Below are 15000 nucleotides of genomic sequence, written 5' to 3'. Positions count from 1 at the left end.
TAATACGGCTTTCCTCTGTCTAAGCCAGTCTCCTCCCAGTATCACGTCGTGGGTGATTTTTGGAGCTACATACAGTGTGTGGGATGTCTCGGTCTCCCCCACCTTTATCTTTACTTCCAGCATCCAATCTCATCTGAATCTACCTCCATCTGCTTGAAACGCGTTCACCTTAGTCGACATAAATCGGTCAGCGGGGAGTCTTAGTCTTTGAAACTCTAAAGAACTAATGACTGAAACTTCCGATCCGGTGTCTATCATCGCTCTGAACGTTTCGCCCTCTATCTCAATGTTGCAGGTGAGTTCGTCATCTTCGGAACATATTTGACATAACTTAATCTCATCTCTATCCTTGTCCGAAGGATTCTTAACTTTACTTTTCCTCTTTCTACCACTGTTCCATAAATGCCCGCTCTTCCCGAACCCCTGGCATGTCTCCTTCTTCTTAAGTGGACAGCTAGTTGCGGTGTGCCCTCTTTCCTTACACTCGTCACACTGTACGAACCCCTTTGCCTTGCAACTCCGAATTAAGTGTTCTTCACTGCCGCACTTAAAACACTTAGGTCTCAACATACAGGCCCTCTTTGAATGTTCCGGGCGGCCACAGTTGAAACAGTTCACACCGTCTCTGCACTGATAACTATAGTGCCCCTCTTTTCCGCAATTGTAGCATTTTAATTTTAAAGCCCCATCTATGCTTTTCCGGACATTCCTATCTCTTCTATGGGTCACCCGCCCTTTCGCTACTGGGGCGACCCTAACTAGTTTAATGATTTCTTTGTTGGGGTCTGCCTGGGTTTTAATTTGGTTCTGGGTGGATTGTTTCTGTCCTTAATCCTACATTCATGTGCTCTGTGCCCTTCTTTCTGGCAAACAAAGCACAATAGACCCCTCTTAAAGTTAGGATGGGGTATGTATCTTCCCCCTACCCTTAAGTCCCGGTGTTTTGGATTCGTGGCTTCTTCTTCCCAACTCTGAAGCTCAGGGCATTTTGCTCGGATGTGTCCTCGTCGACCGCATCCGTATCAGACCTTCAACCAGTCTGTCTTGTTCTCGTCCAATTTTCCTAATCTCTGGAGAAGAGCTTCAGCTCGTCGAGCCTGTGCAAAGGCCTCCTCCAACGTGTTAGGTTCGACCCTTGCCACGTCCTCACGCAAGTGAGAATTACTCAAAGCGTCCGTGAAGAACTCTGCCAGCTGGGCCTGGGTAGCCGGATCATTTCTCCGATCTTGATCCGGGTAGGCTACCTTAGCAAGAACGCTCATGCGTCCCTCTAGGTAAGCAATGGATTCTCCATCCCTCTGTTTCACCCCTATCAGCGCTCGAGCTGCCTCTGTTCGGCTCGAGTGACTGCCGAAGTGCTGCTGGATGTCATGTTCAAACCTCTCCCAGTTGGTTTGGAATCTGTACTGATCCAAATATTCCCCAATCCATTCTGAGCAACGCCCTCGGTATAGTCATACGCCAGTAAGATCATATTGGCCCCCGACAGGTTATAGATGCGCCCTTTCTTTTCTATTGCTTTAAGCCAGGGTCCCAACTCCACAGCCAAACCTGTGAACAGTGGAATTCTGGATCCCGTTACATTAAGTTTTGGTGTTAGCCGACCCCCCTCTTCAATCCCACGACCAAACTCCTCTGCAGCCCTAGTAGATTTCATATTAAAAAAAGTTAAGCGCTCTTTGAAAAAGCCCACAAGAAGTCCAAAAACGAACAATGACAAAGCAAAAAGGAAGTAAAAAGAACGAAAATAGTTGTTTTCCTACCTGATCGCCGAGATATTCCTAGTTCTGCGCTGCTTTTTGTTGACTCGCTTGTTGGAAGGCCACACCTGTTATAAGCAGTAAACCTCCCGTTTTTTTTTTGTTTTTTTTTGTTAGCTAACACACCTTCTTCCTGATTTCGATAATCCTGGTAAACGGCTACCAAATGTCACCCTCACTCTTTCACCAGTCGGTTGAGGACGATCGTCGACCTCGGAACCCTTCTACTGCCGGTGATAATTCTTGGCCGTCTAAAGTTACTGGTATAGGGAAGTGATCGAATTATCGGTTGATCGTCTATTTATATATCCTGGACCAATTCTTTGTGCACCCTCTTAACGACGAACGTCGTCGAAAGAGAGCCGTGGATTTTTTTGTGTAGTAAAAGAAAAAGAAACAGGATAAAAACGATTCTACACCAAATATATATATACAAAAAAAAAACAGTTCAGTTCTTATAATTCTTTCAGAGTCCTGAAGGAAGCGATGTGTTATTATGCTAAGAATATGGTCGAAGGCATCAGCTTGTAACCTTGTGGAGTGTCGGTCTCTGGGTATCTGAAGAAATGTGTCAAGAGCCAACTCTGCTTTGACTGCGTTCCTCTCTGCGAATCTCTTCTCCAAAAAATGCCTGCGCATTCTCCCTTTTGTCCATCTGACTTGTTGATATATATAAACAATTATATTGCCCTCTGAACATCACGCGGATATTATTTCTTTTTTGTTTAGAAATTCAATTCTCAGTCCGTAATCTAAATTATCATTTACAAAAATAACACGATGGCTCGCTTCAAAGATCTGATCGAACTCAAATAAACAGTTAGTAAATACAGTTTTTATTAACCTTTAACACACAGAGTTCTCAGGTTTCTTAAATAAACAACTTGATACCAAGTGGTTTTGCCTTTCTTCCTAACGGGGGGGCATCAACCTACCCACACCCTTACTTTGTTACATATATATATAACTCCATGTTAAAGGCATTTAGGAGATAAACCCCATGAATTAAAACGAGGTTATTAAGAGTGCTCAATAAAAAAGAGATAAATATAATATTTTTATTCATATAGACAAATATGACATAGTCGCTACACTGAACGTGCTAATGTGTCGGAGCAAATGGTTTCATAAAAAAAACAAAAGTACTTCGTCACGCGACGAAAATAAAATTTATCTGCTATTGAAAGTATATGGTTCTTAAAAATTTTTTTTAAATCCTTTGAAGAGAAGAAAAAACTGACGAAGTACTTTTGGTCTTTTAATAAACCATTTGCTCCGAAACACTAACACTTTCTGTGTAGCGCCTATGTGATATTTGTTTATATAAATAAAAAATATTATATATAAAACCCATGATCACAAACGTACACACATATTCAAAAAAATTTTTTTTGTTGTAGCTTTACGGCATTTAATACTAAATACAAATACCTTTTGTAAACGATCAGAGATATAACCGCAATTGATCGGTACGTGCTAAATAAATAGCCGATGCTCAAAATGTATAAATATTTGACACCTGCCTAAGTTTAAAAAATCAAAACAATAATCAATTTTAATGAAATTTTCAGTATTTATCAAATCATCATGATCACGCAGTCCGTCAGCCTTGGCTCCTAACTTGCTCGCGCAGTTTAGGTGTAGTATCTGTTGCGCATCAGATAAACACCCTCTGAACATCCAATGCTGATTTCCAGTGGAAGGAACCCGCGATGACTGGCAGCAGAGGAGGCTACAGCTTCTGGCCGAAAGTAATCTCAGTGAGGTAGACAGTCGCCCTATCTGGATGATGTTCCCATAGCCTTTTAAGGAAAACTGCAAGGCAGCAGCAGTAAGAGTTGGAGTCAGAGTTCCCATCTCCTAGCGTTTTGCTGTGATAAGGCCCACAAGGCAGTGGTGTTTGATTTTGGGGTTTGTTCCCCTAGTCTTCGCCCAACCAAAGGCACCCACAAGACAGTGGGATAGGGGTTAGTAGTGTGCCAGGGTGTGTCCACACATTGTGGAGCCATAACGCACTACCTGTGGGGTTCCTTACTACTCCAAGATCTCCTACAGGTTTAGCCTGGGCCGCAAGGCACCCAGTTACCGTGTATGGCCAAGGTGCCAAGGTGGAGGCATTGTAGGAGTCTCTATGATGGAGAGTCTATGTACTTGCATGAAAGACTTATGCATAGCTGCTCCCTTTTCACCGTGACGTTAGCCAGCGGTGTTAGCTGAAAGCGAGGAGGCATGCAAGCATTAACTTAACACTAACTTATACCTAACACACTAGACGCATCACATCCCTCTGCATTACGAAAAAAAAAACCTAAAGGCCATATTAACGAAATCAATATATCTCAAAATAAAATTAATTTTCGGATGACCGATTTTACAATTAAATCAAACTGTTTATTTAATATTTTCACATAAAAAAGTTATAATTGCAAAAAGTATTTCCTCTTTTGGCGGTTACATTTTTAACGTGATTTTTATATGTAAGATTCTAATATTTCTAATGCATGGATGATCGTGTAATCATCAGCGTAATATAGTCTTTATATAATTTTGCAAAATAAAATTAAATTAAAAAGTAGGAACACACAGAAACAATTACATAAAAAAAATGGTTAAAATTATGCAACGTTCACTATAGGTATGAGGAAAACCAGTCGATTTTGTCCCCACTTCCCTCCCTCCAACAAACAACAAGCCGACGTCATTTTCAGATACGCCTGTAGATGTTTTCATGCGCTTCCATACTTTTTTAAAATTTTGCCGATATGTTTTAGTTGGCATTGATGCATAAACCTTATTGCTACAACTGGCACATATTTGGATAATTATTACCTTTCTAGCAAGAGTTAATTACATTTATTTTATTAATTTATTATCTTAACTTATTAATTTAATTGAAAATAATTTCACAAAACATATTTATCTTGCCATAAGAATTTAAACACCATCTTCTCATAATGCATATTTTATGCGAAATGTAGGGTGTTTAACATTTGGGATAAGATTTGTCCATGCATTTTTCTCTGAGAGATTAAATTTAGGCTATAATTTTTCAAACACAATAAAAAAGTAACCGTAAATTTTTAAAAGTATATTCAGCTGGTGTTCGAAATCATGTCTTCTACCGAGTCGGCCATAAAAATGCTGGTACCTAGCAATGAACTATTCTACCGAAAGCTGTAAACCCCCCCCCCAAAAAAAACTGTTTTCATACTCTTTCCATCGATATTAGAGTGAAAATGACCACAGCAGATCTGAACGCGTGTGTAGTCACTGAATCAATCACTAAATTTGAGTCCAAGGGAGACAACACCACTTGGTTCTCGTCCATGTGAAAGTTACTTCCCTTGTACGAAAAACAGCAGTTCATTTTCTTGTGTAAATGATAAACAACAGGACGAACTTGGCCACTCATCCCCCTCCCACCACAAGTGAAAATAACAAAACCAAATAAAAATTTGTTATATTCATTGCAACTGAAGAATAAGATAAACAAAATGAATAGAAAAATAGATTTTATTTCAAGAATTCTTTTACAACTATTAAGATTATTACTTACAAACCCAAATCTATTTGCTAATTACTGCGCGTACGTTGAAACCATTGAATCGAATGCCATACTGCAACTGGCGGTAATTTTGCTGAATGGACAATAAGCATGCACAACGTAAAATAGCACACAGTATTTGAGGAAGAAAAAGAAAAATAACAAAGATTCTTCACACTGGGTTATTTCTCTTGAATTATCAAGACGCTATTACTATTTTTCAATTTTAAAATAAATATTTGTGTTTTAATAGAAATTAATGAAGTTTTTTTTTTACGTGATATATTTTACTTAATTGACTGTTTGTATTTATTTTGTTTTAGCGTAAACATTATTTAATAACAGATTAACAGCCTATTTAAAACAAATACCGTAAAATACTTACATAGGAAAAACTATCAATGTTGGTAAAAATCTTGCACTTAATCATTCTCATAATCTAAATATATTAACTACTTACATTATTCTAAAAGTCAAAGGGCATTTAACCCAGTGTGATAAACCAAACGCTTTTATCGTGTGTGTGTGTGCGCGTGTGTGTGTGTGTGTGTGCGTGCGTGCGTGCGTGCGTGCGTGCGTGTGTGTGTGTGTGTGTGTGTGTGTGTGTGTGTGTGTGTTTAATATGGAAGGATGAGAGATGTTTAGATCATTTAAATTTTTCTCAGATGCTAATTGAATTAGGAATATTTTCCGGAAGTAATACTTCATGTGGAAATTTTAAATGTTGGTTTCTTTCTTTCATCTTGACGGATGCGTCTTGAAGTTCAGCTCGAAATCTGTCAAGATACAAAAGAGAAAAATTATATGAATGAAAAAGATGTAAACGAAAATCGTGTTTGCTTAAACAACTGTATGTAATGTAAAACATATTATTATAGATATTAATATATATATATATATTTGTAGTCATCGACATACAGTCCTGTTTCGTTGTATCACAATTCGTCAGTGCCGCTAGACTAGCACCTCTCCTAAGCCAAGGATTGAACCTAGAACCGTCGTGTTGATAGTCGGCAGTTCTCCAACTCGACCACCGAAGCGATGCTCGCAAATAACCTGCCCGAATGTATATTTAAAAAAAACATCCGTCCAACACTTTTACAGTGCTCAAACCGCCTGTTTATAAACAAACAGCGAACTTCGCATTTTTCAGCCAATTAAGTGAGATTACTTACGACAGTGCTGCTCTACACAAAGAGGGGGGGCTTATATATATTATATATATATATATATATATATATATATATATATATACAATAAAAAATAATAAATGATTATATAACGTTATAAATTTAATTTTTAAAAAATCTTAATGCTGCAATATTTTAAGTGATAAATGTATTATATTTTTAACTAGAATATCTTGTCCTTTTCCCCCAGTTTTAACAACTAGTCCTTTAAGCCAATCCATATTATTTTTCATGCTCGCATTTTTCTATTGCAATCCATGATTTTTCTAGGCTTCCAAAAAATTCGCTTGTTTTTTATTTAATTTCAGTCTTATGTTTTTGCTCCCATGAGCGCATATGAAAAAGCAATGTCTGATTTCAATAAAATCCCGCATATATCTTTCTTTCATGATTGCATGCTCTCTGTTTCATTAGTTGCTTCCTTTTTCGAATTAGTAGCAACAGTTGTCGCTGAAGGAACGTGGTTGCTATGGAAACCAATCATAAAAAGCGTCGCTCACATCCTTACATATTTTTTATGATTTACAACACCAGAAAATTCATCATAAATTTTGTTTTACATAATGAAAATTGAACACTTGTTACCAAAATATAGCTGAAAAAGTGATCTATAAACTGTAATAATTGTTTGAAAGTTGGTCGAAAAAATGAGTGAACAGTGAAGCTTTAGAGCAGTTCTAAACGACTAAAACTGTCACTTTTCCGTATATTCAAACAGGTTAATGTTTGAATATATATATATATATATATATATATATATATATATATATATAATTTAAAGGAGATTAGAATAATAGTCTAAAGAGCTAAGTGTATTTTAATGTAATAGTGAAATTACTAGTTTAATTAAATACAGGAAATGCTCGTTGTAATTTAGATATATAATAAGCTCGATAGTTAAATGTCCTAGAGCTAATTCAATATTAAGTAATATGATTTATAATTTAAAAGTTTTAAAATTTTTTAAATTTAACAATCAAAATTTAATTAAATTAAAAATCAGTTTCATAAGAAGGAACGACTTTGTTGTTGTTCCTTCTTATGAAACTGATTTTTAATTTAATTAAATTTTGATTGTTAAATTTAAAAAAATTTAAAACTTTTAAATTATAAATCACATTACTTAATATATATATATATATATATATATATATATATATATATATATATATATATATATATATACGTAAAATAATAAGAAGGTATATATATATATATACATATATATACAAATTAGAAAAGCATTTCATCCAAGGCATGAAAATTGTTAAACAAAATATTTTTTACTATAGGCTTTAAAAACAAAGGTACACGATTCAATTTGCAATTAATTTCCCTTCAAAGGCCACTTTTATGAATTTTACAAAGGTATAAAAACTTTATTTAAATTGAATCAAAAAATTATCTTTGATTTATTTTATTTAATGTACATTCTGTTGCACAAAAAAAAAAAAAACGTTGAAAATTTTATATTTATATCATTAATTACTAGATAAAAGATAATGTTTTTAAATTCCCACAACATCAAAGCTAGATTGATAGCCGCCATATGCCGAGCTCCCGCCGGCACCTGTGGAAAAGGCATTCTTCCAGTTCTGAACTCGTATCGAGTCGATGATTGAAGCTGAAGGAGGGTATATGGAATAGATGTCAGCTATATAATTCAGTTACGTGAACTGATTTTTCGATAAAAAAGTTAAAGAAAGCTATAGTTTTTTATTGTTCCACCCTGTATATAACTTTGTTATACAATAAGAACGGTAAAGAAAAGATAAGGGAATTTACGAAACACTTATTTCTTGATTTTTTTTCTTTTTACATTTCCCTATTAGTTTGATGATATAATAAAGTTATATGTAACTTTATACCTCATCTTTCACTTAATATTATTGCTGGATTATCTTAGTAGTGCTGAGTTTTGTTAAAGATTTACTCATATATATATATATATATATATAGATTATATTATATATCACATATATTATATCTATTATATATATATTATATAGATATACTATATACATATTATATATACATATTAAATATATATTATATATATATATTATGTAATATATTATATATATATGTATTATATATATATATATATTATGTATTATATGTATATATTATGTATTATATATATTATGTATTATATGTATATATTATGTATTATATATATATATTATGTATTATATATATATATATTATGTATTATATATATATATATTATGTATTATATATATATATATTATGTATTATATATATATATATATATTATGTATTTTATATATATATATAATATGTATTTTATATATATATATAATATGTATTTTATATATATATATATATATATATCATGTATTATATATATATATATATATATATATATATATATTATGTATTATATATATATATATATATATATATATATATATATATATTATGTAACGACCCGGTTAATGGATGACCGATTTGATTGGCAATCAGATCGAGACACATTAATTTATTTTTTTGATATCCAATGTCTCATACTTATCTTCGGTTAATCGTCGGATGTCGGATCAACCAGCGAAATATATCATTAAGGGGAATGGAACAACAAAGCAAGGAATAACGAAACAAACACTCAATCAAAGTTAAAAATTCAATAAAGACTTTTATATATCAAAAAGAGAGACGAAGAAGAAGAAGAAGAAGAAGAAGAAGAAGAAGAAGAAGAAGAAGAAGAAGAAGAAGCTCCGATAAAAAGAATGAGTGAGATTGACGTATCTTTGGGGATGTTTGCCAGATGTATGCGACATGCAATTACGATATAATATGTGGAAAAGTTTGTGGATAAGAAAAGATATTGGCATGAGATAGGCCAAACTTATCTGTTTTGTTCGTTAGGGTAAACACAGATCATAAATTCACAAACACGATATCCCAGAAAGAAGTTGAGATGGCGAAAGTCTACCTCTTCCTCGAATCTTAGTTCCAAAGAAGAATATATGTGAGTCTAATCGGCAATACGATTGTATGAGAATAATAATCCGCAAGTTAATTAATTCTAATCACAATCAGAATAAGTGTTGAGTTCAATCGACAATACGAACGTATTTGAATAATAATCCGCAATTCAATTGATTCAAATCTCAATCTTCGATGAGGTTCGATTCTCGGAGATAATGTTTATACACCGGGCTGTATCGCTTCTTTTCGCCAACTGTCGTAATCTTCCTATATTTAAAAATCCCTCGTGGTCCGCTTTTCCCGCCAAAATGGTTCGCTTCTGGTTGCCATGACGACGTATTTCCGCTCGTTACGGACATATTAATACCCAACATCAGCCCCACTTCCCTCAGCCAAGTGACTGCCACGCCACATAATTTACAGAGAGAGGGGGTTGTCTGGTTGATTAGGTCTTAGGAAGAGAGAGCGATAGCAAGATACATATAGAGAGATAATAGAAAGATTGAATGTTCGCTTTGCTCTAACATCACAATATTATATATATATATATTATATATATATATTTATATATATATTATATATTATATATATATGTTATATATACATATATCATATATATATATTATATATATTTTATATATATATTATATATATAATATATATATTATATATATATTATATATATATTATATATATTCTATATATATTATATATATTCTATATATATTATATATATATTATATATATTATATATATTATATATATTATAAGTATATATATTTTATATATATAAAAAGTATCTTATATATATATATTATATATATGATAAGTATATCATATATATATTATAAATATTACAATTATATCATATATATATTATAAGTATATCATATATATATTATAAGTATATCATATATATATATTATAAGTATATCATATATATATTATATATATTATAAGTATATCATATATATATTATGTATATTATAAGTATATCATATATATATTATATATATTATAAGTATATCATGTATATATTATATATATTATAAGTATATCATATATATATTATATATATTACAAGTATATCATATATATATTATATATATTACAAGTATATCATATATATATTATATATATTATAAGTATATCATATATATATTATATATATTATAAGTATGTCATACATATATTACATATATTATAAGTATATTATATATATATTATAAGTATAGCATATATATATTATATATATTATAAATATAGAATATATATATTATATATATTATAAGTATAGCATATATATATTATATATATATTATAAGTATAGCATATATATATTATATATATATTATAAGTATATTATATATATTATTAGTACATTATATATATACAATATATATATATTATATATGTATTATAAATATATATTATATATATAATATATATTATATTTACATTATATGTATATATCATATATATATAGTATATATATATATATTATATATAGTATATACATTATATATATTATATATATATTATATATTATATATATATATTATATATATATTATATATTATATATTGTATATATATATTATATATATTATATATTATATATTGTATATATATATTATATATATTATATATTATATATTGTATATATATATTATATATATTATATATTATATATTATATATATATATTATATATATTATATATTATATATATATATTATATATATAATATATTATACATATATTATATATATATTATATATATATTTTATATATATTATATATATATATTATATATTATACATGGTATATATATTATATATATCATATATATATTTTTATATTATATATATAATATATATGATATATATATATATTATATATTTCGTATATATATTATTTATATATTATATATATTATATATATATATATTCTATTATATATATATATATTCTATTATATATATAGTCTGTTATATATATATATATATATATAGTCTGTTATATATATTATATATATTATATATATTATATATATTATATATATAAAATATATTATATATATTGTATATATTATATATATATTATATATAATATATATTATATATATTATATATAATATATATTATACATATTATATATAAAATGTATATCTATTATATATATATTATATATATATTATACATTGTATATTGTATATATATATATTATATCTATATATATTATATTTATATATATTATATATATATATATATATTATATATATATACTAGCTGTTCCCTGCCACGCGTTGCAGTTGCTCAATTTGGTGTAATGGAAAAATTTAATAAAAGAGAAAAATCATGTTTCTTATATTAGTACAGCAATCCACTGCAAAAAGTGAAAAAGAAGGCGAAACTGAAAAAAAATGCTACTCTTGCAGTATTTTATCTGGATCCTCGAGAGTTTCTGTCAATCATTCATGTTTTGGACTTGACCAACAATAAGTGGATGAAGCCGAACGTAGCACAAATGTTGAAACGCTAAATGCTTTGTTTTGTTTGTGTTTTAAAAAATGTGATTTAGTAATTAATATTTAGTTGATGGTGGGGGGAGGGGGTTACTATACACAGATTGTAAAAAGTCGTCCAAAAACAAATAAATGAAAACAAAGGTAAGGTAATTTACGTTTCTACCTAATTGGATAATTGTTTAGTGTTTTTATGTAATGTAAAATGTTTAATTGGCTCAAAAAACAGAAATGGTCGCGAATTCTGTTGAATACGTTAAGTTTGGGAAAGTAAGTTTAAAACTAAAAACTATACAAAACAGTGTCTGAAACTCACCGAACATATGTTACCATGACATTGGCTGGCATAATGGATAGGTTTCTGACAGTATTTTGTGTAGTTTTTTTTAGTTTTAACTCACTTTCTCTAACTTAAAGTAATCAACAGTGTCCACCACCATTTGTAGCTTTCAAATACACCAATAAACACTGTTTTTCAAGCCGACTAAACGTTACATTAAATGAAAAGGGTTTATATTACTAAACACAGATACAAAGAAGTTGTCAAAAAATAAATATATAACAAATAAATGTTATCAAAGGCAAGAAAAGTAAGTGTTCTACCGAACTGGATAAGATTTTAGTGTTTTTATGTAATGTATAATCGGTTCAAAAACATTCAATGTTTATCGGTATATCTGAAAAATACAAATGGCGGCAGACTGTATCGAACACGTTAAGTTTGGGGAAATTTGGGGAAAATGAGTGTAAACTAAAAATACTGTTAGGAACTCACTCAATATATGTTACCATGATGTAGGTTGGCATATAATCGGTGGTTTTAAACTTTTGCTCGATACAGGTGACGACTATTAAAAATCCCTTTTAGTGATTACCTGGTTTGAGGATATTTGTACAACTAAACGGCAAATCTGCTCAAAAAAATCCGGTATTATTTTACTTTAAGGCCCGTTTCACGTTCATATATAACGAAATATTTTATTGTAGATTTCGGTGTGCTAAAAACGAATCTGCAAACCGTTTACGTAGCAAAAAAAAAGTTTTCATGACATTCATGAAATTACTTTTTCGAAAAGTGGGTGATCACTTTTCAATGTAAATTTAACTTAGAATTAGCACCCACTTTCTGGCCACCTGAGAGAGGGGCATTTTTCTGTTTATTGGCTAAAAAGGTTTTTGTTTGATTTCTTTTGCATGGTAATAACCCCTGAACTCTGGGACTATTTTCCATTTAACAGCCGTAGCCTTCGTTTACGCTATGCGTAAGCATAAACGAAAGCTGTTTAGCCAATAAACATGGGAAAAAATCCCCCCTCTCTCAGGTGGCTAGAAAGTGGGTGCTCATTTTAAGTTAAATTTACATGGAAAAGTGATCGCCACTTTTTCGAAACAGTACTTTCTTCATATCATAAAAACTATTTTTTTGCGACGGAAACGGTTTGCAGATTCGTTTTTACACACCAAAATCTACAAAAAATTTTTTGTTATTCACGAACGTGAGACGCACAGCCCTTAATGGAAAATTATATCAAAAATCCGGGGGAAAATAGTTTTCAATAAAAACAGCAAATGAATTCGATAGAAAAAAAATGGATGCTATTTTTTTTCTTTCTGTGTGTTTCCTGGCTAAAAAGTCTTTTTGTTTGATTTCTTTTGCATGGTATTAACCCCTGAACTCTGGGACTATTTTCCATTTCACAGACGTAGCCTTTGTTTATGCTATGCGTGAGCATAAACGAAAACTGTTAAATATGCATTCGCGTACCAAACTGCCTTGTCAAAAAAACCTTTAAGCCAATAAACACGAAAATAAATGCCCCTTCCTCAGGTGGCCAGAAAGTGGGTGCTCATTTTAAGTTAAATTTACATGGAAAAGTGATAAACCACTTTTCGGAAAAAAAAAATTTCTTCAGATCATGAAAACTATTTTGATACTCCTTGGGCGTTGAGTTCCATGGTGACCCGCAGAATTATTTAATCGTCGTTCCCTTAGTACCCCCCTAGTCAAGGCTTACGCATGCGCACGTAACATTTTTTATTTATTTACTTACGTGGTGGAGTTTCTATACTGATAGGTTTTTTGAAATTTTTTCACTGGATTATTATTGATTGAACACTAACCAGATTATGAAAAAAAATTGAAAAAAAAAATCATTTCAACATTTGAAAGGGATACTCACTTTTTAGTTACCACGTTCTGGTAAATCGGTCACTTTTTATTTATTTATTTATTTTTTTCTAAATACGGAAGTGTCTTCGGGAGATATAAAATGGTCGCATGTTGACGAAGCAATGTATCGGGAGGCGTACGGGATTAAAAATTATTGGTAAATTTTTAGATTAGGTCCACCTCCTCAATTTTCTTTTAAATCACGACTTGAAATGATTTTCGACTATGCTGAATACGAAAATCGCATCGAAATTTTGCAGAAATAAGTAGTTATCAAGATATAAAAAGTTGTATTATGCATTGTAATCTTTGGCGGCCATCTTTTTTACGTGTGTGTATTTGTTTATGGCGCGTGTGCACGTAAAAAGATGGCCGCCGAAGAATACAATGCATAATACAACTATTTATTTCCGCAAAATTTCAATGCAATTTGCGTGTTCAGCATACTCGGAAACCTATAAATGTCGTCATTGAAAGGAAAATTGTGGAGGTGGACCTAATCTAAAAAAATACCAAATTATTAAACATTTCTCCAGCATGTTAGTGAAATTTATAATATTTTAAAAAAATTAAAAAGAAACAAAACAAAAGTTTTGAAAAAAAACTCACCTTTCACAAAAACAATTTAAAAAAAAAAACACACAAACTGACTAAATAAGTAAAAAAAAAAATAATTAAAAATCTCGAAACTTTATTTTCATGAAAACAATAAAAAAAATTCCTGTTCTCTCTCTTTTTTTTTTCTTTGAGAAACAAATATATTTCTGACTTACAAATGCGGTAGAGACTCATTATTTTTACTTTCTATGGTTTTGATATACCGCGTTTTTATTGCTTACAAAATGGGTGACTGATTTATC

The 15000-nt window shown here is 30.6% G+C and overlaps 1 protein-coding gene across 2 annotated transcripts in view; it reads right to left on the bottom strand.

Moving 5' to 3' along the window:
- Positions 1-5259: 5259 nt before the first annotated feature.
- LOC145277598 (allene oxide synthase-lipoxygenase protein-like) overlaps positions 5260-15000 on the bottom strand; it is a 258552-nt gene continuing 248811 nt past the window's right edge. For both annotated transcript variants that reach the window (XM_080129114.1, XM_080129115.1), the window contains exon 16: positions 5260-6080. In XM_080129114.1, the coding sequence (XP_079985240.1) occupies positions 5966-6080 (115 nt within the window). In that variant the 3' untranslated portion in view covers positions 5260-5965. The remainder of the gene's footprint in view (positions 6081-15000) is intronic.

Source organism: Euprymna scolopes, chromosome 6 (assembly GCF_053919585.1).
Source record: "Euprymna scolopes isolate OS-2025 chromosome 6, ASM5391958v1, whole genome shotgun sequence".
Lineage (NCBI taxonomy): Eukaryota > Metazoa > Mollusca > Cephalopoda > Sepiida > Sepiolidae > Euprymna > Euprymna scolopes.
This window is presented reverse-complemented; position numbering and strand designations above follow the sequence as displayed.